The sequence below is a fragment of the Pogoniulus pusillus genome, chromosome 41 (genome assembly GCF_015220805.1).
Source record: "Pogoniulus pusillus isolate bPogPus1 chromosome 41, bPogPus1.pri, whole genome shotgun sequence".
Taxonomy (NCBI): Eukaryota; Metazoa; Chordata; class Aves; order Piciformes; family Lybiidae; genus Pogoniulus; species Pogoniulus pusillus.
In genome coordinates, this window is record NC_087304.1 from 6185685 (window position 1) to 6211539 (window position 25855).

Consider the following 25855-nt stretch of genomic DNA (forward strand, 5'->3'; position numbering starts at 1 on the left):
CCCCGAGCTGATTGGACGGGGCCAAAATGCCCAAATAAGGGCAGGAGCGGCCGGATCGCGGCGGGGTCCCGTACCCGACACCGGGACCCGGGGAGCGGCGGGGCGGACCGGGAACCCGCGGGAGGCAGGGACTGGGGCTGGAGCCGTCTCGGGCACCCGTGGGCACAGCCCGGGACGAGGCACCCACGGCCACACGCACCCACAGCCACACTTAGGCGCACCCACAACGACCCCTGAGCGACCCCCGTCCAGCTCCCTCCGACTCCCGGGGGACGCCAGCTCCGGCTCCCACTCGGGTCCGTGCCCGTGATCCGCCCCGGCTGCTCCGCGCCCACGAGAGGTGGCCACGCGGGGGGGGTCTCGGAGATGAAGCGGATTCTCTCCCCGCCCCCAGCAGCCCGGAGGGCAGCGGCCAGGGCAGGATCCGGCCTGGATTCCCCACTCCCGTGGGGTGCCCTGTCCCCTCCCGCCCCTCCGCGGGGCTTTAGCTGCCTCTCCACCGCGTGCTGTCCTTGTGAGGCCGTTACTCCGTGGGTGGGGGTCACAGACGGGGCGGGCCGTGGGTGCAGGGCGACCACAGGATGGCAGGGGGCAAGGTCAGGGCAGTGACTCCGGGTGGGGGGGAACAGCCCTCCTGGCACCACCATCAAACCCACGAGAGGGTGGGCAGAGCCAGGAGCACCCCACGAGTGGGATCCCACTCAACCTTACACCCAGGGCTTCCAGTAGCACCCCGTGGGACAGAATTCATCCTCCCGGGACTGATGGACACCCCCAAGGAAGAGTTAAACCCCCCAGAGGGGCCTGGGGAGGGGGCAGGGGGAGCACAGGCGGGGTCATTCCGGGTGCTTTGGCAGCTCTCGTCCCCCCCGAGATCCCTTCCACGCAGTTCTGGGGCGCAAGCAATGAAAGTCGCCCTGCAAACACCCACCCCCGGAGAGGCTTCCCTCCGCGGGAAGGCAGCAGCATCTTCTCTGCGAGACGTGCCTGAGCCCCCTGTGACCCCGAGCGGCTGCCAGGGGTCCCCCTTCCCCCGCCAGCCTCACGCCCTGGGTGCGCAGCGCTTTGGCTTTTCCTGTTTCAGGTTGGCCTCGAAGCCGATGAGGAAATAAGGCAGCGTCACAGGCACCCTCCTGACAGTTGGCCCCGGCCAATGTGGCTGGCGCGGTGAGAGCAGCCCCGGCGCTGGCAGCGAGGGGACACGCAGGGGCAGGGGCTCAGCTCGGCCACCACCCCCCCACCCCCTTCCTCGACCATGTTCTCCCGGAAGAAGCGGGAGCTGATCAAAACCCCTTCCATCTCCAAGAAGAGCCGAGCGGGAAGCCCTGTCCCGCAGAGCCTGCCGGTGAGTGTCCCACGGCCCCGCCAGTGGCACCGCCGGGAGCGGTTGGGGCCGCAGGGGATGTGGGGTCAGGGCGCACAGGGAGCTGCTGGGGAGAGCCGCGGGGTGGGAAGCAGGGCTTGGAGGAAGAAGGGATGGCAAAGGGGTCTGCGAAGAGGAGGAGGGAGAAGAGGAAGGACCCTGCTCAGTGGGCCTGGGAAGGGAGGATTTTGCCCTAGATGAGGGGACGGAGCAGCAGCCTGGGGAGGCAGGAGGGCACGGGAGGGAGCCGTGGGGTGCAGGGAAGGGCAGAGCAGCCCAGGAGTGGGGGCTGCAGCTGAGGGTCTGGGGAGGGCAGGGAGCGACCCCCAAACCTCCCACAGCACAGGGGTGGGAACTGGGGCAGCCCTGATGCCTTGGCCCTGCCATTGGGTTTATTTGCTCGTGGGCACCTCGCTGGCACTGGAGTGGTGCAGGAGGAAGCTCCTCACCTCGGCAGGGCCCCCCCTGGGCACTGCCCGCCCCGCGCCTGCGCCCCAGCCTGCGGAACATGGGCCGAGACAGGGCTGGCGAGACAGGGCCCGAGGGAGCCCAGAGCCCACTTGTGGGTCCTTAGTGAGGGGCACCCACCCCTGTCCCCGTGCCCGGGAGAGGGGCACATGGGTGGTGGTCGGAGGGATGCTCGGTAGGGCGGCTGGCAGGAGGAGCTACAGCCCCTACTCGGCAGGGCGCCGCAGGACGGGCTCAGCAGACTCGCCCAAACGCTCCCTGGACTCGCTGCCCCACGCACCCACCGTGTGGCTGACGGTAGGGCCGGGTACCCCCCGGGGGGTGCCAGCAGGGAGGGACCAGGGGCTCCAGGACCGCTGCACAGTGGAAGGGATGCAGACAGGTTTTGACAGCCTGGGTTGGGTTTTGGGGGTGGCCCTGCAGCAGTTTGGCTGGGCCCAGGGAGGTGTGGGGGTGAGCTGTGCCAAGTTTGCCTCGCTCTAAAGGCAGCCCCACGGCTCTTGGCTGGCTCCCTGTCTGCCCACACCAGTGCCAAAGATGGCATCCTGGCATCCGGCCTCGCTGAGCTGACAGCGCCCAGCCCGGGATGCTCAGACCCAGGGCACTTGTGCCACACCTGACTGTTGCCAGTGGGAGCTGCTGGAGGGGTGAGGGTGTGGAAGCCTCCCCATGCCACTGGGTGCCTGGCATCACGCAGCACATGGCCCCAGGAGGTGCCAGTACCAACTGGTCCCTGGGGGCAATTGTGCCCCTAGAAACTGGGGGTCACCTCCGTTTGAGAAGTGTCTGCACAGCCTCCAGAGGGTGGCCCAGGAGGGGTCCCCATGCCTATCCCCATGCCTGGCAGGGTGGGGCCTGTGCCCAGCCTGAGGATGGTACAGGCTGAAAAAGAGGAAGGGATGTGTGAGGCCAAATCCTGCTGTTGTTTGGCTGGGCCAGGGTGCCCAAGACCCCCCCCCCCCCCCAGAGATGGGTAGCTCCAGCACAGTGGGAACAAGGCAGTGCCAACCACATGGATATTTTGTGCCACTCAGGACAGACCCAGATGCACAGGAGCTGGCAAGGGCCAGTGGGGGTCATGGGGTGAGTGGGCAAATGGGCTGAGCTGGGTGGCTGAGCCAGCCCCTGACCATGAAACCCCTGTGCCAGGGGTGGTTAATCCACCAGGAGCTGGGGACTTTGTGGGGGAGTGCCAGCTGGCAGGGGGTGCCCACGACATGGCAGGACAGTGCAGCGGCAGACAAAGCCTGGCAAGTGCCAGACTGTGCCAGATGCAGCTCTGCTGCTGCTGTCTCGCTGGGCAGAGTCTCTGCTTTCACCCTTCAGGGCCTTCAGATTATCTCCACCAGGTCCCACCCCGAGACCCCCAAGGGGCTGGAGATGCCAGGGAGGGCTGCACCTCATGCCCGTGCAGCAGCCAGGCAGCAGCAGCCTCAGGCTCTGCCAGGATGTCCGACTGGGGAAACTGGGGCACAACACAGCCGCGGGGACTGGCACCAGCCCCTCAGACAACAACCCGCCCCTCCAACTGCCACGGGGAGGTCCCCGGGTGCTGCCCTGTGCCAGAGATCCCAGCCGTGCCCCCCAGCACCAGCTGTGCCTGCCGTGCCCTCATGCTCAGCCCTGCTCCCCAGGACCATTCCCGCAAGGATTGCCTGGAGGCGCCGAGCTCCAGCCTCGGGGAGCTGCCCCCTGCCAGCGCCAAGCTCAGCACCAGCCCCAGCGCCGTGGGCACCCTCAAGCGCCCCACCAGCCTCAGCCGCCATGCCAGCGCCGCAGGCTTCCCCCTCACGGCAGCGGCCCCCAGGGCAGTGCCCAAGGGCCAGAAGCCCCCCATGTCCTCCAGCCCCTTGGAGGGCGGGGAGGGGCCCTTCATCGACCCCGAGGACATCTCCCAGCTCCTCACAGACGTTGCCCGCTTCGCCGACGCCCTGGAGAAGCTGCGGGATGTGGTGCTGCGGGACGGTGAGTGCCAGGATGCCCCCCGGCTCCCTGCCAGCCCCCGGTGCCGCCCCTGCAGTGCCAAACCGCGCACCGCGGCGACTCCGCGGGGTGAGCAGGAGAACGTCCCCGCCCTGGGGCACAGACCAAGTCCGCGGATGGGGGGTGTCGGCTCCGGGCAAGGAGGGGGTGGAGACCCCCGGGGGAGCTGTGCCAGGCCCCGGCGGGCAGGGGCAGCGGCGGTGGGCAGCTGCGGGAGCGCGGAGCAGGATAACTCCGCTTCCTGCCTCCGAGCTATTTTCATCCGCCCGTTTTCCTGTTTACACTTCGGTGGTGCCAGCTGCCTGCCAGGGCCCCCCAGAACCCTGCAGGGCACCGGGTATTGCCCCCTCCCTGACCCACCAGACCACCCTCACCGTGGTGGTTGGCAGGATGGGGTTGATGCCCCAGAGCGGGGCTGGGTGAGCTGCAGGCACTGGTGCCGTGGTGCCTACACCGAGGTGGGGCAGGGGGGGTGGTGCCACACAGTGCCATGCTTTTGGTGCTGCCACGGCAAACAGGCCCTGTGGAAAATGGCAGTGCCCAGCCTGGGGCACCGCTGCCAGCAGCTGCCAGATCCATGGCAGAGCTGGTGGGAATGTGGCTGGGGGCTGTGCTTTTGGGGGTGCCATGGGGTAGCAGCTGGGGAATAGTGACGCTGCCAGGTCCCTGCCATGGTTTGGGCACTGCAGGGGCAGGGAGGAAACAGCCCTGAGGCAAAGAGCCAGGTCCTGCTGCCGGTGCCCTGCGTGGTCCGTGGCTGGTGCCGGAGGTGGTTTGGCACCGCAGGATGTTGCTGTTCCCGAACTGAGGCTGGAGCTGACCCGAGGCATGCAGCCGAGGTTTTGGAGGGCCCAGCTTTGCCCTGCACCACCCAGCCCCATGCCCAGCCCTGATGCCCTCCCTGCTCTGGAAGGGGCCTGGAAATGGGAGAGGAAACAGAGGAAATCCCTTCCTGACCCGGGGAGGTTCCTCACCTCCTAACGAGGCTGCCAGTGCCCAGCCCCGAGCTCCAGCCCCGGGGAGGGGGCACTTCCCAGGGAAGAAGCCCGTGGGACACGGTGAGCCTGCCTGGCTGGGCCGTGGTGGCAGGAGTGACCCGGGCATCCCTCCTGGAGGCAGGGAGTGCCCATCCGGTGGGAAGGACTCAGGAAGGAAATGAGGAGGAAATTCCCAACCTGCTTTCAAGGGAAAAAGGTTACTGCTGAGGGAAAAAATGCCTGGAAGGTTGAGCTGTGCCAGGCAGAGACACAAGTGGCTTTGGTCACAGGGACATGGCTGTGCCAGTCCCAGGAAGCCCCAAAACCAAGGGAACAGGCTGCAGGGTCTGGGAGCCTGGCCGGGACGTGCCTGGGATGTGATGCATGGGAGGCCCTGAGGACAGGGACACGGGGCAGGATGCAGGGATGTGAGGCAAGGATGAGAGACAGGGACACAGGGCAGTGTTTCAGCCCCCCCCCCCCAACTTCTTTTGCAGACCCCAAGGGGCCCCCCCAGAGGCCCCTGGCCCACGAGTGCCTGGGTGAAGCCCTGCGCATCCTGCGCCAGGTCATCAACAAGTACCCACTGCTCAACACCCTGGAGACCCTGACGGCCGCTGGCACCCTCATCTCCAAAGTCAAGGGTGAGGTGATGGGGCTGGGAGCTCTGTCCTGCCCCAGGCTGGCATCTGGGGAGTCCCTGGCAGGGGTGCTGGGAGGGGAAGCTGCCCCATGGACAGGCAGAGAGGTGAAGGCTCAGCCGCTGGCAGGGTTTGAGTTGTAGCTCAGCTGAACTCAACTCAACTCAATTCAACTCAAGGCAGTTCAAGTCAATTCAGCTCAACTCAGCCCAACTCAACTCAACTCAACTCAATTTGGTTCAATTCAATTCAACTCAGCTCAACTCAATTCTATTCAATTCAATTAGATTAATTAATTTCAATTCACCTCAACTCAACTGAACTCAACTCAGCTCAACTCAGCACAGCAACTCAATTCAAGTCAATTCAGCTCAGCTCAGCTCAATTCAATTCAACTCAACTCAGCTCAGCAACTCAATTCAAGTCAATTCAGCTCAGCTCAGCATCTCCATTTGATTCAATTCAATTCAAGTCAATTCAACCCAACTCAGCTCACCTCAGTCCAGCAGCTCAATTCGATTCACTTTGATCCAAGTCAGTTCAGCTCAGCTCAACTCAATTAAATTCAATTCAAGTGAATTCAACTCAACTCAGCTCAACTCAAGTCGAGTTGAGTCCATTCAGCTCAGCTCACCTCAGCTCATCAATTCAATTTGATTCAATTCCATTCAAGTCAGTTCAGCTCAGCTCAATTCAACTGAATTCAAGTCAAGCCAATTCAGCTCAGCTCAACTCAGCACAGCAACTCAATTTGATTCAATTTGATTCAATTCAATTCAGTTCAAGTCAAAGCAGGTCAATTCAGCTCAGCTCAGCTGAATTCAAGTCGGGTCAGGTCAGTTCAACTCAGTTCAGCTGAGCTCAACTCAATTTGATTCAGTTCAATTCAGCTCAGCTCAGCTCAGCTCAAGACAAACCCCTCAGTATCTGGTCTGTGTCAGATCCCTGCCTGAGGGTTTCCAAGCACAGCCACCAGGAAAATACTGCAGCAGCAGGACCCTGCCACGGGCAGCAGCTCGGGTTGAGAGGAGCAGGGTGTGTGGGGCACAGCTCCTGGCCTGGGCACCATCTGCTGCCCGCAGTTACCCTGGAAGGGAGGGGGTGGCTGCGCTAACCGCAGGCAGAGCACAACACTGCGTCACTGCGCTGCTTCCTGGACACCAAACAGCAACCACCAGAGCACAGGAAGCCTCGTGGTGGGTGGCAGGAGGTCTGCTGTGGGGCTGGCCCCACGTAGGGCTGGGATGGAGAGAGCTCAGGCCCTCCCTCACCACAACAGGGGGGCTCAGCTCACCGGCAGCCCAGAGGAGCTGCCCCATGAGGTGCCAGGGGCTGCCAGTGAAGGTGTTACGAGTGTGTCCCTTGGGCTGGGCATCTGCCAAGGGTTGTCAGTGCCAGTTCCTGCTGCTGCTGGCAGTTCCTCTTTCTTGAAGCCCTCCTGGAGAAGCCATCCTGCCCGGGGGCAGTGGCTGGAGAGCCACGGGGCAGGGGAACAGTCCCCAGCTGGCAGCTCTTTGCCAGCAGCTCTGGGCTGACATGAGCCCAGCAGGGAGAACACAGGGACAGAGTCCCTGCGCTGTGCAGGGCACCTCCAGCATGCACAGGGATGATCCTGTCCCGCTCCTGCCGGGCCGGCAGCAGGAGGCAGCAGCAGGCAGCAGCAGGCAGCAGCAGCAGGGCCGGGAGGAGGCAGTGACAGTGTCCCGGTTCCTCCTGGCCAGGCTTCCACTACGAAGCCGACAATGAGTCGGACAAGAGGGAGTTCGAGAAGGCCGTGGAGACCATCGCAGTGTCCTTCAGCAGCACGTAAGGGGCTTCTGCCCAGGCTGTCCCCACACAAGGTCCCCTGGTGGACCCCCATTGCCCCCCCCCCCCCCAGCCAGGACGCACCTGCACCCCTTGTCCTGGCATGGCCACACAGGAGAGGTGGTTTGGGAACCAAAGAGCCCCCGTGGGGGGCTGCATCTCCCAACCCCTCTGCAGTGCTGGGGCCAGGCTCTGCTCCTCCAGCCAAGCTGCCAGGATCAGCTCCCTTGGATCTGAGCTGGTCCCCACTGGGACCAGCACTGCAGCTCTGACTGCCCTGACCCTCACCCAGCACCTGGGCTGCAGGTCAGGGCCTTTGGGTGACAGCTCAGGGTGGTGACCTCCCTCTGCTGAGCCCTGCTGTGTTCCTCCTGTCACAGCGTGTCCGAGTTCCTCATGGGGGAGGTGGACAGCAGCACCATCCTCTCCATCCCACTCAGCGACCAGAGCCAGGTGAGTGGTGCCCACTGCCCCCCTCTGGGGCCCAGGATGTGCCAGGCTGCTCAGCCACGGCTTGGGAAGGGGCTGAGCTCCCAGCCCTGGCTCTGGGGTTCCCAGCACACCTCTAAGCATGGTGCAGCTGTGTCCAGGCTTTGCCTGCTCGCTCCCATGCTCATCAGCATCCCAGTGAGGTTGGTGAGATGCTGGAATGCATTACCCTGGCATGTCTTATCCCTGGCAGTGTTTAAGGCCAGGCTGGATGAGGCTTTGAGCAGTCAGGGCTGGTGGGAGGTGTCCCTGCCATGGCAGGGGGTGGGCACTGGATGACCATGGAATGGGTTGGGTTGGAAGAGACCTTTGAGAGCATCCAGTGCCAACCCCTGCCATGGGCAGGGACACCTCCCACCAGCCCCTGCCCCCATGGGCAGGGACACCTCCCACTAGATCAGGTTGCTCAGACCCACAGGGCTCCAGAGCTGGGCACAGGCCCCCAGGTGGGGTCCCACCAGAGGGTACAGAAGGGCAGAATCTCCTCCCTCACCCTCTGCCCACACTGCTCTTGGTTGCTCTCTGGGCTACAGGTGCCCACTGGTGGCTCAGGTTGAGCTTCTCACCCATCAGCACCTCCAGGTTCCTCTCCCTAGGGCTGCTCTCAAGCCTATATCAGTGCCTGGCATTGCCCCAACCCAGCTGCAGGACCTTGCCCTTGGCCTGGTTGAACTCCATGAGGTTGGCTTGTGCCCAGCTCTGCAGCCTGCCAGTGGTGCCCTGGAGGTTGTGCAGTCTCCTTCTCTGGAGACCTTCCCAACCCTGCCCCCAGGGCATTGGCATCCTGGGCAAGCTGCTGTGGATGCCTGGGGGCTGGAATAGATCATGGAATGGGTCGGGCTGGAAGGGACCTCTGAGACCATCCAGTTCCAGCCTCATGGGAACACCTCCAGGGAGGTTGTGGATCACAGAATCACATGAGGTGATCGAAGGTCACATTCTGTGACCCACAACCTCCTTGGATTGTGAAGGTCCCTTCCAGCCCAAGCCAGGAAAACCTTCCTGGCAGCTCAGCCCACAGGGCTCAGAGAGGATGGAGCAGCTCTGCCAGCAGAGGGGCTCTGGGTGTCCTCCTAGCTCTGCCCTGCTCTGGTGTGTGCACAGTGCCAGGTGTTCCTCCAGAGACATTCCCAACAGCTCCCAACCCTCCTGCAGAGCCACAGGCTGGGCACAGCACCCCTCTAGCTCCAGCTTTCCAGCTGCTCCTCTCCTTCCTCTGCTCTAATCCAATCCTTCTTCTTTCCCAATTCCCAAAGACCATGGAGAGCCTCTACGGGGGGATCCCAGGGCCTGGAGGAGTTGGCATGCCCTCGGGCATGGGCAGCTATGCCACAGGTAAGTGGGAGCAGGGCTCTGAGAGCAGCGTTTGTGGTCCCCACCCGAGCAGAATGACATCAGGACCTGGTGCCACCCCCAGCTGCTGGCACCGGGGGAAGGGCAGGACACTGGCACGATGCCGGCGCAGGTCTGCACTGACAGCTCCTGGAGGTGGCAGGAGTGAGCCAGGATGTCCCTGGGGTCTTCCTGACTGCTCTTGGGATCCCCCGGAAGGTGCTCAGAGGTAGTGGCTCAGATGGTGCCAGCAGCACAGTCCAGGCTCTCTGCTTAGAATCACAGAACCAGGCAGGGTTGGAAGGGAGCACAAGGAGCAGGCAGTGCCAACCCCTGCCATGCCCAGGGACACCCTACCCTAGAGCAGGCTGCACACAGCCTCAGCCAGCCTGGCCTCAAACACCTCCAGCCATGGGGCCTCAACCCCCTCCCTGGGCAACCCCTGCCAGGCTCTCACCACTCTCCTGCTCAACAACTTCCTCCTCACCTCCAGCCTCACTCTCCCCACCTCCAGCTGTGCTCCATTCCCCCCACTCCTGTCACTCCCTCACAGCCTCAAAAGTCCCTCCCCAGATTTTTTGGAGCCCCCTTCAGATGCTGGCAGGCCACAAGAAGGTCCCCTGGGAGCCTCCTCTGCTCCAGCCTGCACAGCCCCAACTCTTTCAGGCTGTGCTCACAGCAGAGCTGCTGCAGCCTCTGAGCATCCTCCTGGCCCTGCTCTGGACACTCTCCAGCATCTCCACAGCCCTCTTGTCCCAGGGGCTCCAGAGCTGGATGCAGGACTCCAGGTGGGGTCTCAGCAGAGCAGAGCAGAGGGGCAGAATCCCCTCCCTGGCCCTGCTGGCCACACTGCTGCTGCTGCAGCCCAGGCTCTGCTTGGCTCTCTGGGCTGCAAGTGCTCACTGCTGGCTCCTGCTGAGCTTCTCCTCCAGCAGCACCCCCAAGTTCCTCTCCCCAGGGCTGCTCTCCAGCCTGGCACTGCCCAGCCTGGATTGGTGCTTCGGATTGCCTTGCCCCAGCTGCAGGACCTTGCCCTTGGTCTTGCTGAACCTCCTGAGCTTGGCTTGTGCCCATCTCTGCAGCCTGCCCAGCTCCCTCTGGCTGGATCCTGCCCTCCAGCCTGGCTGCTGCAGCACACAGCTTGGTGTGGGCAGCAAACCTGCTGAGGCTGCACTCAGTGCCTCTGCCCATGGCACCCACAGAGATGTTGACCAAGACTGGTCCCAGGACTGATCCCTGAGGGACTCCACTTGTCACAGGCCTGCACTTGGTCATGGAGCCACTGACAGCCACTCTTTGGTGCTGCCATCAAGCCACTTCTTTATCCATCAGTGCTCCACCCCTCAAACCCATGTGCCACCAGCTTGGAGAGCAGGATGTGCTGTGGGACAGTGCCAAAGGCCTTGCTCAGCTCCAGGGAAATGACATCAGTTGCTCACCCCTCATCTTCTTCACCTTCCTTCTTCTCCCTCTCCCAGGCAGAGCTCCTGCAGAGGAGGTGGATGTGATGCTGCAGCGCTGCGAAGGAGGAGTTGATGCTGCCCTCCAGTACACCAAAAACATCTCCAAGTACATGAAGGACCTCATTGGGTACCTGGAGAAAAGGACCACACTGGGTGAGAGGGTGGGGACAGGGCAGAGCTCCTCACATGCATGAGGCTGAGGTCACCCAAAGGTCTCATCCAACCTGGTGCTGAACACCTCCAGGGAGATTGTGGAGCACAGAAGCACCCAATGTGATCAAAGATCACATTGGGTGCTTCTGTGCTCCACAACCTCCCTGGGGAACCTCTGCCAGGCTCTCCCCACCCTCAACCTGTGCCAGCCTCTCCCCACTCTCCCTTCTTCCTCACTTCCACTTTCAATCTCTCCTCTGCCACTTCAAACCCATTCCTCCTCCTCCTCCTCCTCCTCCTCTCATTCCAAGCCCTTCTCAATAGTCCCTCCCCAGCCCTCCTGCAGCCTCCTTCAGCTCCTGCAAGGCCACTCCAAGGTCCCCTCCAAGCCTTCTCCCCTCCAGGCTGCACAGCCCCAACTCTCTCAGCCTGTGCTCAGAGCAGAGCTGCTGCAGCCCTCTCAGCATCTTGGTGAAGTTCCTGATTGGTTTTCCCAAAGGATCCAAAGCAGTAGGGAAATCTCAGGGTCCTGCAGGTCCTTTCACTTCCAACCTGTTCTGTTTTTGTTCTCTTTTGTTTGCTTTGCCCAGAGATGGAGTTTGCCAAAGGGCTTCAGAAGATGGCAAACAGCTGCAAGCAAACCATCAGTCAGGAGGTAGGTCCTTGTGTCCCTGAGCCCACCCAGGGGTTAGGTCCTTGTGTCCCTGATGCCACCCAGGCTCTCAGGCTGGCCAAGGCCCAAGCAGCTCTGGAGATGTCATTTTGCATGTCCCAGCTGGGAGCCCAGAATTGGGCTTTTAGCAGCAGGAGGTGACCAGGCTGAGCCTTGGGCTCTTTGTCCCTGAGGGCAGCACTGGAGGCCACATCTCCTTGGGTCTCAGGGTGCTGTGTTCTCTCCTTTCTCAGGCCAATATGCCCTTCCTCTCCATCTACCTGCTGGCCCTGGAGCAGGACATGGAGCATGGGACCTCAGTTCTGCAGGCTGCCAACACCCTTCAGAACCAAACCTTCCTGCAGGTGAGAGGAGCAGCAGCCAGCCCCAAGGGTCTTCTCCAGCAGCTGGGCAGTGAGGGGGGCTGGAGGTCATCTTAGTCCTTCTGTAGCTCTTCCAGAAACTGGAGTCCAGCTGCTGCTGGGCTCAGGCACTGCTGGGGCTTGGCATTCCCTGCTCAGCAGATCAATGACCCCAAGCTCTCAGCCACAGGCAGGGTCCCTCCAGGGATTGCTCACAGGGGCTGGGAGGAGCTCATCAAGCCTGGAGGCAAATCAAAGTCTTGGCAAATCAAGCAGCACCTCCTGCTCCATCACCCAAGGCTGCTCTGCCTTCCCACGGCCCCCTGCAGCCCAAGCCAAAGCCATCCCCCCAGGGGAGCCACTCTCCAGGCAGGGAACCTCCTGACCCATCCTTGCAGGGGGCTTTTGCCCAGATCAGTCTGCAGCAAACCACATCTGGCACTTGCCAAGCTGCAGACCTTGGCCCATGCCACCACCCCTCCCAGTCACCGAGCCCAGATGTGCTGGGCAATGCTAACAGCTGTCCCGGGGAGCTTCTCCCTGCAGAGCCTTTGCTGAGGGCAGAGCTGGGGCTTGTGTCTCCTGCTCCAGCCCCTCGCGCTCAGACGCCTGGAACACGAGAAGCGGCGGAAGGAGATCAAGGAGCAGTGGCACCGGGCACAGAGGAAGCTGGTGAGCAGCAGCTGGGCACCAGGGGCTGGTGCAGAGCCATCGAACCAGCCAGGCTGGGAGAGAGCTCCAAGCTCCTGCAGCCCAACCTAGCACCCAGCCCTAGCCAACCAACCAGCCCATGGCAGTCAGTGCCCAGCCAGGCTTGGCTGCAACACCTCCAGCCATGGGCACTGCACCTCCTCCCTGGGCAGCCCATTCCAATGCCAATCACTCTCTCTGCCAACAACTTCCTCATCACATCCAGCTTGAGGCTGTGTCCCCTTGTTCTGTTGCTGGGTGCCCAGCCTGGGACACTCCTGTGGCATGCACCTTGCTGAGGATGCTGCATCTTGGCTCTCCAGGAGCTTTGGGTGCCTCATCCTGGGGTGCCTCTGTGGTACTGGGGGAAGGCTGAGGGAGGCTGAGGCTGAGGGAGCTGGGGGTGTGCAGCCTGCAGCAGAGGAGGCTCAGGGCAGAGCTCATTCCTCTCTACAGCTACCTGAAGGGAGGCTGTGGCCAGGTGGGGTTGGGCTCTGCTGCCAGGCAGGCAGCAATAGAAGAAGGGGACCCAGGCTCAAGCTGTGCCAGGGCAGGTCCAGGCTGCATGTTAGAATCACAGAATGGTTTAGGTTGGAAGGGACCTCAAAGATCATCCAGTTCCAACCCCCCACCATAGGCAGGGACACCTCCCACTAGAACTAGGAAGAAGTTCTCCACAGGAACAGTGATTGGCACTGGAATGGGCTGCCCGGGGAGGTGGCAGAGTGCCCATCCCTGGAGGCACTGAGAGGAGGCTGCATGAGGCACTTGGTGCCAGGGGTTAGCTCATCAGGAGGTGTTAGCTGCTAGCTTGGACTCCGTGACCTCAAAGGTCTCTTCCAGCCTGGTTGGTTCTGTGGTTCTGTGACGCTGGGAGAAACTGGGGAGGTGGTGGAGGGGGTCGTGCCAGTCCCCTGGCAGAGCTCTGCCCTCAGCCTGGGTTCCTCTTCCTGCTGGCAGCAAGAGGCTGAGGTGAACCTGCGCAAGGCCAAGCAGGTGTACATGCAGCGCAGCGAGGAGCACGACAAGGCCAAGCACATGGCAGTGAAAGCAGAAGAGGAGCAGCAGAACACCACCAGCAGCACCACCACCAAAACCCTGGACAAGAGGAGGAGGCTGGAAGAGGAAGCCAAGAACAAGGCAGGAGCACAGAATGATTCAGCTGTCTGGGTGGGAAAAGCCCTCTGGGAGTCTCCAGTCCAACCATCAACCAACCCCACCATGGGCACCAAGCCATGAGCCCAGCCATGGCCACAGGGTTCTGGGGCACCTCCAGACATGGGCACTCCACCACCTCCCTGGGCAGCCTCTGCCAACTCCTGCCCACACTGGCAGCAAAGAATTCTTTTCCTCCTCTCCAACCTGACCCTGCCCTGGCACAACTTCAGGCCATGTCCTCTCCTTCTATCCCCTGATACTAGGGAGCAGAGCCCAACCCCCACCTGTCTCAGGGAGCTGTGGAGAGCAATGAGGTCTCCCTCAGCTTCCTCTCCTCCAGACTGAACACCCTCAGCTCCCTCAGCTGCTCCTCCCCAGCCCTGTTCTCCAGACCTTTCATGACAGCTCTGGACTCAGGCTGAGCATCAGCTTGGCAAGAACCTTTCTCACTCCCTGCTCAGCAGCAGCCCTGAGCTGAGTGGGCTGAGGAGAGGTTGGAATTTGAGACCTTTAAAGGTCCCTTCCAACCCAAACCATTCCAGGATTCCATGGTTCCATGGATTCCATGGATTCCAAGCCTCTTGTGGATCCTGGATACAGCACAGAGGGACAGGGTCCAAGTGCAATGAGCCCTTCTGGTTCTCCTAACCTTTTCCCTCTCTTGCTCTCCCACCTGGCAGGCAGAGGAGGCCATGGCCACCTACCGGACCTGTGTGGCAGATGCAAACACCCAGAAGCAGGAGCTGGAGGACACCAAAGTGAACTCCTTGAGGCAGATCCACGAAGTGATCAAACAGAGCGACCAGGTCATCAAGACGGTGAGTGGAGCTGGCCTGGATCACCCCCAGGGCAGGGGGTGGCCATACCCTGCTCAGGAAGGGTCCAGAGCTGCCTGCCCAATCCCCTCTTAGGCTTCTCCTCTCCAGACTCAGCCCCAGGGCCCTCAGCCTCTCCTCACCAGGCACTGCTCCAGTCCCCTCCTCATCCTCACAGCCCTCTCCAGCAGTTCCTGTCCCTCTGCAGCTGGGGAGCCCCAGACTGAAGGCAGAGCTCAAGATGAGCTCTCCCCAGGGCGAGACCCGAGGCAGAGGAGAACCTCCCTGATCTGCTGGGCACTCTCTTCTCTTGCAGGCCACCATCTCCTTCTACCAGATCATGCACATGCAGACGGCTCCCCTGCCGGTCAACTTCCAGACGCTGTGCGAGAGCAGCAAACTGTACGACCCCGGGCAGCAGTACGCGTCCCATGTGCGCCAGCTGCAGCGCGGCGATGAGCCCGACACCACCTACGACTTCGAGCCCTACGTGCCCCACGGCGCCTGGTAGGGCGGCAGGGCAGGGGCACGGCGGCACAGGGGCACGGCGGCACAGGGGCACAGGAGCACGGCAGCACAGGGGCACAGGAGCACAGCAGCACAGGGGCAGGGCAGCGCAGGGGCACAGCGGGCAGCGCAGGGTCACGGCGTCACAGGGGCACGGCGGCACAGGAGCATGGCAGCACAGGAGCACAGCAGCGCAGAGTCAGAGCAGCACAGGGGCACAGGGGCACAGGGGCACGGCAGCACAGGGGCACGGCAGCACAGGAGCACAGGAGCACAGGGGCACAGGGGCACAGGAGCGCAGGGGCACGGCAGCACAGGAGCATGGCAGCACAGGGGCACAGCATCACGGCAGCACAGGAGCACGGGGCACAGGGACACGGCAGCACAGGGGCACGGGGGCACAGGAGCACAGGGGCACAGCAGCACAGGAGCAGGGGGCACAGGGACTCGGCAGCACAGGGGCACAGCAGCGGAGGGGCACAGCAGCGCAGAGTCAGAGCAGCACAGGGGCACAGCAGTGCAGGGGCACAGCAGCGCAGTCACAGCAGCACCCAGCACCTCCCTGGGCAACCTGTGGCAGGCTCTCAGCACCCTCCTGCTGAACAGCTTCTTCCTAACATCCAATCTGAACCTGCCCACTTCTGGTAATGCTTCATTCCCCCCTAGCCCTAGTAGTATCATCATCATCATCATCATCATCATCATATTTATTAATATTAGGAACAGTATTAACATTATTAATTAACATTATTATTGTTGTTGTTATTGTTAACACTATTAACATTGTTATTAATATTAATATTGGTACCATTATTAATATTATTAACTTTATTATTACTATTATTGCTCTTATTATTGTTAACCTCATTAACGTCATCATTAGTTACATGACTAACATCATTATTGGTTACATTGTTAACCTTATTAACATCATTATTAGTGACATTATTAACATTATTGCTATTGTTATTATTAACCTTATTAACATCGTTATTAGTGACATTATTAACATTATTGCTGCTGTTATTATTAACCTTATTAACATCATTATTAGTTACATTATTAACATTCTGGCTATTGCTATTATTAACCTCATTAAGATCATCATTAGTTAATCATTATTAGCTCCAATCCCCCCCAGACTGTCCACCCTTTAGCCTGGGAGCCTCTGCAGACACTTAGCCTCACTTCATTGCCATGCAGCCCCCCCCTCGGCTGTGCCCCAGCCCCCCCCGGCTGTGCCACCCCTCCCCCCCGCTCAGCCGTTGTCCCCCCCCGGCTCTGCCCTGCAGGTCTCCCTTCACTCGCGCACGGAAAGGCAGCTTCGGTGCCAACGACCTGGCGGCGGCTGCCAGCCCGGCTGGGGCTGGGGCTGGGGCTGGGGCGCCCAGGGATGGCAGCGCCTCGGACGGAGCCAGGGAGCAGCAGAGCGGAGCTGAGCGCAGAGGTGAGTGCTGAGCAGAGGCTCCCCAGCGCCTGCGCCGGAGCTCTCCGCGGGCTCTGTCCTCACCTCTGTGGGCGCTGTGTGGGGTCCCGAGCGCGGCAGGAGGACGTGGAGGGCACAGAATGGGCTGGGTGAGGGCTCTGTGCTGCCTGGTGCTGCCTTACAGCCCATTCGCCACCTTCCCCTCCCTGCTTTCCCTTGCTGGTTGTGGCACTGCAACCCTACCAGCTCCTTCCCCAGGCTGTCCGCAGGAGTCCAAGCAGCTTCCTCCAGTAGCCTCAGGGTCTCCCAGCTCCAGGCTCTTCTTCCCTGTGCCTCTCCTGAAGGCAGGAACCAACCCCTCGTGGACCTTGTGTTTGCTTCTGCAGGTGGGAGGGGACACCAGGTCCATAAATCGTGGCCAACCACTGGTGCTGAAGGTGACAGCAACCTGGATTCGAGCCCAGGTAGATACCAACCACAGCCCAAGGCAGGCAACAATTCCCCTTCTGATACAGTCCACCTAAAACCTGAGCCCAGCCTGAAGCCAGCAGCAGAGTTAGGTGGGACCTGGCCCCTTGCTGTCGGCCTCACAGTGACCCTGGGAGGGGTGGCACTGGATGAGCTTCAAAGGTCCCTTCCAACACGGAGTAGCTGCTCTGGTGTCCATCTCCAGCAGGCTGGGGCGGGGTGGATGGGATGGGGTGGGATGGGGTAGGATAGGATGGGATAGGATAGGATGGGTTAGGGTGGGATGGGGTAGGATTGGATGGGGTAGGATGGATAGGAGACCTCTGGACCTTTTCACTGCGCTGCCTGCAGCCTGCTCCACTCTCCAGACACAGACCTGGCTCCTCCCAGGCTCTCATGTTCCCCAGAGGTGCCTCAGCTGCAGGAGGCAGACAGTTGCTTGCTGTGGGAGTTGGTCAGCAGCACCAGAGGGCACCCAGCTTTGCCCAGAGGGCACTCAGCTGTGCCAGCAGCAGCACTGCCCTGGGGGTTTTCTCTTGCCAGGTGAATTCAGCCACAAACTGCAGCGGCTCTCCTCTAACGGCACCATGTCCTCCACTGAGGAGCTGGAGGAGAAGGATGAGCCCAGCACCCCCTTCGAGCAGAGTATGTGGCAGCTGGGGGGGGGGGGGGCAGAAGCAGGGAACCACAGAACCGTTTTGGTTGGAAAAGGCCTTTAAGATAGTCCAGCCCAGCCCTGAACCCAGCACTGCCAGGTCATCACCAAGGCACGACCCCCAGCGCCACAGCTCCACGGCTTTGAAGCCCCTCCAGGGCTGGAGGCTCCACGACCACCCCCTGGGCAGCCTGTTCCAGGCCACAAGAACCCTCCTGGGGAAGAGGCTGCTCCTCATGTGCAACCTAAACCTCCCCTGGAGCAACCTGGGGACATTTCCTCTTGTCCTTGGAGAAGAAGAGTTCAACCCCACCTGGCTCAAACCTCCCTTCAGGGAGCTATGGAGGTGACTCCAAGCTCCTGCTGCCCACACACCATGGGGACACCCCACACCATGGGGACACCCCACAGCAAAGCTCACTGCTGGGTGACTTTTCCCAGGCTGGGCAGCTTTGGGGGCAAACCAGAGAAGTGCTGAGAGGATCCCTGGTGGTGAAGCACCAACAGCAGTGCCTCTGCCAAGCCATGAGCTCTGCTCAGAGCCGTGGGGACAGATGAGCTTGGAGCAACCACCTCTAGTTGCAGATGTCCCTGCTGGCTGCAGGGAGGTTGGATTAGATGAGCTTTGAAGCTGCCTTGGACCCAAAGCAGCCTGGCATTCCCTGATGCCCTTCCTTGTCTCCTGCTTCCAGGCATCAATGGGATGAGCTCAGAGCTGGCAGCTCCAACAGGGCCCTTCAGAAATGTTGGCTTGTCCAGGGCTGCTCAGACCCACAGGCTGAGGAAGCTCCGAACCCCTTCCAAGTGCAGGGAGTGCAACAGCTACGTCTACTTCCAGGGAGCAGAGTGTGAGGAGGTAAAGCTGGGAGGAGTGGGAAGAGCAGGAGGGAGGGGTGGAGGAGATGTCCCATGGATGGGGTGACCTCAGCACGACCTGCAGGTGGCTGTGCCCAGAGGAGAGCTGCACAGCTCTGCAGCTCATGGTGCAGCTCTGCACTCAGGTGTCACAGCTCTGCAGCTCATGGTGCAGCTCTGCACTCAGGTGTCTCAGCTCAGCAGCTCCCCATGGTGCAGCTCTGCACTCAGGTGTCACAGCTCTGCAGCTCCTCATGGTGCAGCTCTGCACTCAGGTGTCACAGCTCTGCAGCTCCCCATGGTGCAGCTCTGCACTCAGGTGTCACAGCTCTGCAGCTCCCCATGGTGCAGCTCTGCACTCAGGTGTCACAGCTCTGCAGCTCCCCATGGTGCAGCTCTGCACTCAGGAGTCACACTCAGGCCTGTAGAGGCCCATTCAGAGGCTCTGCCACTCTTGTTCAAACTGTGGGTACAAACACAGCCAGGTCTGAGTTCTCTCTGGAAGCAGAGATGCCATCATGAGCTGGAGCAGGTCCACCTTAGCCTGGCTGTAACCTGTGCTAGGAGCATGTTGCTCCCTTGGGGAGGGCTCTGTGAACTCCACCTTGCTCCTGCACTCCACCTTGCTCCTGCACTCCACCTTGCTCCTGCACTCCACCTTGCTCCTGCACTCCACCTTGCTCCTGCACTCCACTTTGCTCCTGCCCTTCTCCTTGCTCCTGCACTCCACCTAGGTCCTGCAGCATCTCCAGGAAAGGCCTTCTGCTGCTGCCATCCTGTCCCACAGGCTCCTCATCCCCCGAGTGATGCTTGGTGCCTCTCTGTGCCTGCCCTTCCACCCAGTGCTGTGTCCCAGCTCCGTTCCCTCTGTGTTTTCCAGTGCTGCTTGGCCTGCCACAAGAAGTGTCTGGAGACCTTGGCCATCCAGTGTGGGCACAAGAAGCTGCAGGGGAAGCTGCAGCTCTTTGGGCAGGACTTCACGGCGGCCTCCCGGAGCAGCTCCGATGGGATCCCTTTCCTGGTCAGGAAGTGCATCTCCGAGATCGAGAAGCGAGCGCTGAAGACCAAGGTGCTGGATCCCCTCTGCCCCCCTCCTCCAGCTGAGCTGCCCCAGACACCTTCTCTTGAAGCCATCTTCTGCCCAGGCAGGAAAAGCAGCAGCTGGTTCCTCAGACTGGGGGAGGCAGAAAGTCCCAGCGGCAAATCTGGTCCTGATGCACCAAAGCCTGCCCTGGAAACTCCCTTCCCTTGCCTGCCTCTTCCCTGCGAAGCAGCAGGGGTGGAGGTGTCTGAGCTGGGAGGGGGTGGCCCAGAAGGACTCCTGAGAGGGATTCCCAGCCCCAGGAGGAGAGGGTGGGAGCTGGAAGCTTGCTCAGAAGCATCTCTGCTCACTTCAGCTCCGCTTCTCTCCCTGCCACAGGGCATCTACAGAGTCAACGGCGTCAAGACCCGGGTGGAGAAGCTCTGCCAGGCCTTTGAGAACGGCAAGGAGCTGGTGGAGCTGTCCCAGGCCTCCCCCCACGACATCAGCAACGTCCTGAAGCTCTACCTGAGACAGGTGAGGGCGCTGGGGATACCTCCTGGCGAGGGGAAGGGAAGGTGGCTGCAGGAGCTGACTGCCCAGAGCCAAACCCGAGCTGAGCCTGGCAGGAGGAATCCTGCACCGCCAGGAGAGTGCTGTGGCTGGGGGTGCTGAGTGCCCTCCCAGCTGGCAGCAGAGCTGGCATGGGGAGGGGACCAGGAGCATGAGCATGAGCTGGCTGTGGGTTTCCTGCTCTCCAGCAGCCCTCGCACAGCTCATCCTCGGTGGCTTCGCGTTTGTGTGGCTCCTCCTCCTCCTCCTCCTCCGCCGCCACCGCCTGGCAGCGGCTTCGTGCCCGCAGAACAACAACAGGAGACCCAAACCCTCCTCAGTGGGGAACTGGCACCTCGAGAGGGGAAGTGACACAAAGAAGTGACCCCACAAAGGCTCCAGGCAGCAGAGCTGGGGCTGGGATCACATCTCCTGAACAGGGCTCTGCCCCTCGGGTCGCCCTGTGCTGGGCTCAGATGGGTGCTGTGCCCCTCGGGTCGCCCTGTGCTGGGCTCAGATGGGTGCTGTGCCCCTCGGGTCACCCTGTGCTGGGCTCAGATGGGTGCTGTGCCCCTCGGGTCACCCTGTGCTGGGCTCAGATGGGTGCTGTGCCCCTCGGGTCACCCTGTGCTGGGCTCAGATGGGTGCCCAATCATCGAATCAACCAGGCTGGGAGAGAGCTCCAACAGCCCAACCTAGCACCCAGCCCTGGCCAATCAACCAGACCATGGCACTCAGTGCCCAGCCAGGCTTGGCTGCAGCACCTCCAGCCATGGGCACTGCACCACCTCCCTGGGCAGCCCATTCCAATGCCAATCACTCTCTCTGACAACAACTTCCTCATCACATCCAGCCTAGACCTGCCCTGGCACAGCTTGAGCCTGGGTCCCTTTCTTCTGTGCCTGGCAGCAGAGCCCAACCCCACCTGGCTACAGCCTCCCTGCAGGCAGCTGCAGGCAGCAATCAGCTCTGCCCTGAGCCTCCTCTGCTGCAGGCTGCACCCCCCCAGCTCCCTCAGCCTCTCCTCACAGGGCTCTGCTCCAGGCCCCTCACAGCTTTGTCGCCCTCCTGTGGACACTCTCCAGTACTGCAACATCTCTTTGCAATGGAGGAGCCCAGAACTGGACACAGCACTGCAGGGGTGGTCTGAGCAGGGCAAATGACCTTGGGAGGCTTTTCCATCCCAAACCATTCCAGTTCTAAGCCCTGGGGATGGGTCCTGGCTGTAGACAGGTTCCAGGTTCCCTCATCTCCACCAGCACAGGGCAGGGTCTGGGTCTCAGGGTGGTGCTGAGCCTCGCCCCGTGGTGAGCGTCCAGCCCCCACCCACCCGCCCTGGCTTTGCTCGCAGCTGCCGGAGCCCATCCTGCCCTTCCGAATGTACAACGAGCTGATGGGGCTGGCCAAGGAGAGCCTGCAGGGCGCCGAGGCCAAGGGCAGGGCCGGCAAGGGGGCACCGGAGCTGGCGGACAGAGGAGCTGACACCGACCAGGTGGTGCTGAACCTGGTGCTGAGGCTGAGGGAGCTGCTGAAGGAGCTGCCCCGGGAGAACATGGCCACGCTGCGGTACCTCCTGCAGCACCTCAGGAGGTGAGACGGGCATCGAGGGGGCTCTGGGGCATCCTCCCCTGCTTCCCACGGCTGGGCATCTGAGTGCAGCCACCCTGCTGGCGGTGCCAAGGATGGGTGCTGTGCCCCTCGGGTCACCCCGTTCTGGGCTCGGATGGGTGCTGTGCCCCTCGGGTCACCCCGTGCTGGGCTCAGATGGGTGCTGTGCCCCTCGGGTCACCCCCTGGTGGGCTCGGATGGGTGCTGTGCCCCTCGGGTTACCCCGTGCTGGGCTCGGATGGGTGCTGTGCCCCTCGGGTCACCCCGTGCTGGGCTCAGATGGGTGCTGTGCCCCTCGGGTCACCCCCTGGTGGGCTCGGATGGGTGCTGTCAGTGGGCACAGCCCAGCCCTTCCCAGGAGGCTGCAGCCCCCTGCGCTCCTGCGTGCCACAGGACAGGGCTCTGGTGCTGCCAGCCCAGCGCCTCCCAGCTCTGCCTGTGCCCCCCCCAGTCCTCCTCCTCACGACTTCCTCCTCCCCAGGATCGTGGAAGTGGAGCAGGACAACAAAATGACCTCGGGCAACCTGGGCATTGTCTTCGGGCCGACGCTGCTGCGCCCCAGGCCCACGGACGCCACAGTCTCCCTCTCCTCGCTGGTGGATTACCCCCACCAGGCTCGCATCGTCGAGGCTCTCATCATCTTCTACTGCACCATCTTTGAGGAGGAGCCCACGGCCCCGGCCCAGCCCAGCAAGCACCCCACGGGCAGCAAGGAGGAGGCAGCAGCCAGCTCGGACCTGGTAGGAGTCCCTGGGGAGAGGAGGGGAGGTCCTGCAGGAGGTGAGGGCACTCGGGAGATGAGGTCCCACGGGAGGAGAGGTCCCACGGGAGGTGAGGTCCCACGGGAGATGTGCACCTGCCCAGGACAGCCTGGAGCAGATCAGCCTGGGGGCAGCCTCCAGCAGCCCTCAGCCCTGCCTTGGCAGTGACCTTCCCCATCCCAGCGGTGCCACAGGATGGGTCCAGCCGAAGCTGCTGCCCTTCTGCAGAGCTTCCCTTGCTTCCTCCTGGCCCCACGCCCGAGCCCACTCCTCTCTGAGCGCTTTCCTGCCCCGCACCAGCCTCAGGGGCTGAGAGGGGAGGGACAGGCTGGAGCCTGAGCACTTTGGCACCAGCACAGGTGCCACATCTGGGCGAATGAGGAAGTTTCCTTCCCCTCCCTGCCCTCAGCACTGCTCCTCTCCGCCCCAGGCCAGCCCAGGCTGCCAGCCCGCAGCTGCTGCCGGCAGCATCTCCTACCTGGAGCTGCCTTCGGACAAGGACACTTTGGGTTTCGGCGCCGATTGCTTCGCAGGTGAGCAGGAGGCAGCCGCTGGCTGCTCGGCGGCTGGCGCAGGTCCCTCGGGGGGGCGCAGAGCTGTCACCAGTGGCCGCTTCGCAGAGCCCTTCCCCGTCCTGAGCGCCACAGCCTGCGGGCACAGCCTGCGGGCACAGCGCTGGGCTCCTTCCCTCCCGCAGAGCCTGGCGACCGCTCGGTCGACTCCGACTCGGAGCTGGAGGACGGCGCAGAGCTGCTGGGGGCAGCCCCCCGAGGGCAGCTGGCGAAGCAGGGGAGCGAGACCAGCACGGACGAGGCTCAGTTCTGCGACGAGAGCAGCGAGGGGCAGCGGAGCCGCAGCTGCAGCGTGGGGCAGTCCGACACGGAGGGTCCCGCTCCACGCTGCGGCAGCCCCCCCGCGGAGGAGCAGAGCGATGCCGAGTGACGGCCCCGGAGCCACCTGCCCGCTGCTGGCACCGCCTCTGCCAGCCCAGCCCCGCAGCCGTGCCTGCTGCTGGCACAGACTGTGCCCCACGGCCATGCCCACCACTGGCACAGACTGTGCCCCACAGCCATGCCCGCCGCTGGCATGGACTGAGATAAGCCAACCCCATAGCCGCACCCACTGCTGGCACAGACTGTGCCAGGCTGACCCCACAGCCATGCCCACTGCTGCCCGGTGCCTGCCAGCAGCCCTGCCTGATCTAAACCACCAAACAAAAGTCCCACAGCGACAGGGCAAAGGGGCAAACCCCAAACCCTGCCTGGGCACAGGCAGTGCCAAGGGGTGGGCAGGAACACGGAGCCGTGGGCAGCTCGGGGTGGGGGGCGTTGGTGTGACAGCTGCAGGCGAGTCCTGGCGGCTCCCTGCCTGCAGCCTTCCCAATCCAGAGCCCTGCAGCCCCTCAGCCCCCAGCGGGGAGCTCAGTTGGGTGCACAGAGGCTGTCCCCGGGGGCAGAGCCTTTGTTTGCTGTTCCAGCCCGGGAAGGACCCCCCCGGGGCTTCGCTGTGCCCAGCCACAGGTTTCCTTTCTGCCTCTCTCCCCACACCTCTGCTTCAGGAGCGGGGCTGGGGCAGGCCACAGAGGCTGATTGAGCTCCTTGGCCGCTGGGAGGTGGCACAGCAAGTCCCCAGCAGTGGGCAGGCTCAGGGCACTGCAGCCAGGCGTGGGCACGCAGGGGCAGGGGGGCAGTGCCAAGCACCACACAGGCTGTGCCTGGAGCTAGCTGGGATGGGGACACGGCCAGAGGAACTTCGGGTTTGGCAGAGCTGGGGAGAAGCCACCCCTGAGAGTCAGCTTTGGCTTGAGGGCTGTGGCTGCAGCACCTGCCAGGTCCATGCCCCATCCAGACCTGGATGGACTGGGTGCCCAGTGCTGGGTTTCCTGCCTCAGCACCTCGAGGCAGCACAGGATTCGACCAGCACCACAGAGTCTGGGCTCAGCTGGCAGTTTTGTGTGGTTGCTCCTACTTAGGGGCATTTTTCCACTTGGCAGGAGCCCCTCAGAGAGCAGCTCAGAGGCTGTGAGCAAGCTCAGGAGCTGCCTTCTCCTGCCTGCAGGTCCTGAGTGCTGCCTGACCTCCCAGGGCTCTCATTCTGATAGACATTTGGTCTCCAAAAGTCCAAGCTGCAGGTCCAGGACTGCACTTCTGCTGTCCCAGCTGGCTCTACGATGGGGCTGGGTGGGTGAGAAGGTCACTGGGGGGAGATGCCTCCTGCTCAGGACCACCCCAGCCCCTGCCAGTGTCAGAGGCTCCTTTTGTAAAGGGCTGACCCTTCCACACGACTCCACTACCTCTGCTGGCAAAGGAACAGAAAGGGTTAAACAAGCTCAGGGCTTTTACAGCTGAGAGACTTTTCCTGCACCGAAGCCCAAAGGCTGCAGCTCAGAGCGAGCTGAGAGCTGTTTCCTCCTGCCTGTGCCTGGGCTGTGCTCCTGCTGGCACTGCTGGGCTGCCACCAGGCCCCCCCTGGGCTTGGTGTATGAGGAGCTGCTGGCTGGGGACAGCCACACCAGGGCCACTGCAGGCACCTCACCAAGCAGCACCCTGCTCTGAGGACCTGCACAGCTCACCCCCCCCAAATCCAGAGCTCTGCCCCAGTGATGTGCCTGACCCCCCCCTGCCCTGCCTGGGGCACCAGAACCTCTCACACCAAGACCTCACTGCCCCAGGTCCATCCCAGCAGGGCAGCGCTGGGGAGGCAGAGGGAAATCAAGGCTGAGGGGGGGGAATATTCCAGCTGGAGACACACTGGGGGGGGTTGCACACTCATGGCAGGAGAGCTGAGGGATCTATCAGGTGGGTTTGAGCCCTCAGGGTCACAGGGCACAGCTTGGGGCTCCACCACCCCACAGCTCTTGAGGAGCACGAAAGGACATCCCAGGATGTGGCCGGGGGGGGTCCGAGGCACACAACCCCCAGCTCCTGATTTACAGTGGCTTGGACCTCCCCCAGGGAGAAGCTGGAGGCAGCCCTGAGCTGTTCTGCTCCACAGCTCTCCCCCAGCTGGGGGAGTTTCCTCCAGCAGGTCACTCCCACGGCAGCAAGAGAGGGGAGGGCCAGGAGCGCCCTGCTGCTGCCACGAGTGGCAGTGAGGGGAAAGTGTTCGTGAGGGTGAGGATGGTGAGGGGCAAGTGAGAGAAGGGCCAGAAGCTGTGCTGGAGCTTCACAGGGGGACAGGCACCTCCTGGGTGTGGGCTCAGCGTGGGGGAGAGGAGAGCAGCAGCCCTGAGCCCCCCCCGCTGCTGCTCCGCGCTGGGCTCTGCTGGGCGCTTCCCGGCCGTGAATAAAGTCCTGCGTGTGCCAAGCGCTGCCTGTGCTGGACAGCGACCTGCCCCCGCCCCACGCAGCCCCCGCCCCACGCAGCCACGGCTGCTGCAGGGCTCACACAGCCCCTGCCCCACGCAGCCACGGCTGCCTGAGCAGTGCTGAGCACAGGGGCACAAGAACCTCCCTGCTCCTGCTGCCCACACTGCTCCTGAGCCAGCCCAGGATGCCATTGGCTCTGCTGCCCCCCTGGGCACTGCTGCCTCCTCTGCAGCTCCTCTCTGCCAGCACCCCCAGGGCCCTCTCTGCCTGCCTGCTCTCAGCCACTCTGGCCCCAGCCTGGAGCTGCTTGGGGTTGCTGTGCTCTGAGCAGGATGAGCAAGG

At 62.5% G+C, this 25855-nt stretch overlaps 1 protein-coding gene across 3 annotated transcripts; it reads left to right on the forward strand.

Annotated features, from left to right (window-relative positions):
- Positions 1–1218: 1218 nt before the first annotated feature.
- Positions 1219–24025, forward strand: ARHGAP45 (Rho GTPase activating protein 45). Of its 3 annotated transcripts, XM_064174998.1 has the most exons (23): positions 1219–1345; positions 3466–3796; positions 5289–5435; positions 7154–7238; positions 7619–7691; positions 8984–9062; positions 10538–10675; positions 11266–11330; positions 11582–11692; positions 12281–12361; positions 13340–13519; positions 14218–14355; positions 14669–14859; positions 16152–16306; positions 16672–16749; positions 17297–17398; positions 18101–18264; positions 19144–19332; positions 19684–19821; positions 21188–21426; positions 21926–22184; positions 22636–22738; positions 22903–24025. In XM_064174998.1, the coding sequence occupies exons 1-23, from the start codon at positions 1256–1258 to the stop codon at positions 23145–23147; spliced, it is 3381 nt and encodes a 1126-aa protein (XP_064031068.1). In that variant the 5' UTR covers positions 1219–1255; the 3' UTR covers positions 23148–24025. The 3 variants fall into 3 exon arrangements, with proteins under 3 accessions (XP_064031068.1, XP_064031069.1, XP_064031070.1); XM_064174999.1 differs by lacking the exons at positions 1219–1345; positions 3466–3796; positions 5289–5435 and adding an exon at positions 6363–6628; XM_064175000.1 differs by lacking the exons at positions 1219–1345; positions 3466–3796; positions 5289–5435; positions 7154–7238 and adding an exon at positions 6363–6628.
- Positions 24026–25855: the final 1830 nt, after the last annotated feature.

Coding starts and splice junctions, on each gene's coding strand:
- ARHGAP45 (XM_064174998.1), top strand. CDS start 1,256: ATGTTCTCCCGGAAGAAGCGGGAGCTGATCAAAACCCCTTCCATCTCC. Junction 7,239..7,618: donor GCAGTGTCCTTCAGCAGCAC/GTAAGGGGCTTC, acceptor CTCCTGTCACAG/CGTGTCCGAGTTCCTCATGG. Junction 18,265..19,143: donor AGGGAGCAGAGTGTGAGGAG/GTAAAGCTGGGA, acceptor TGTGTTTTCCAG/TGCTGCTTGGCCTGCCACAA.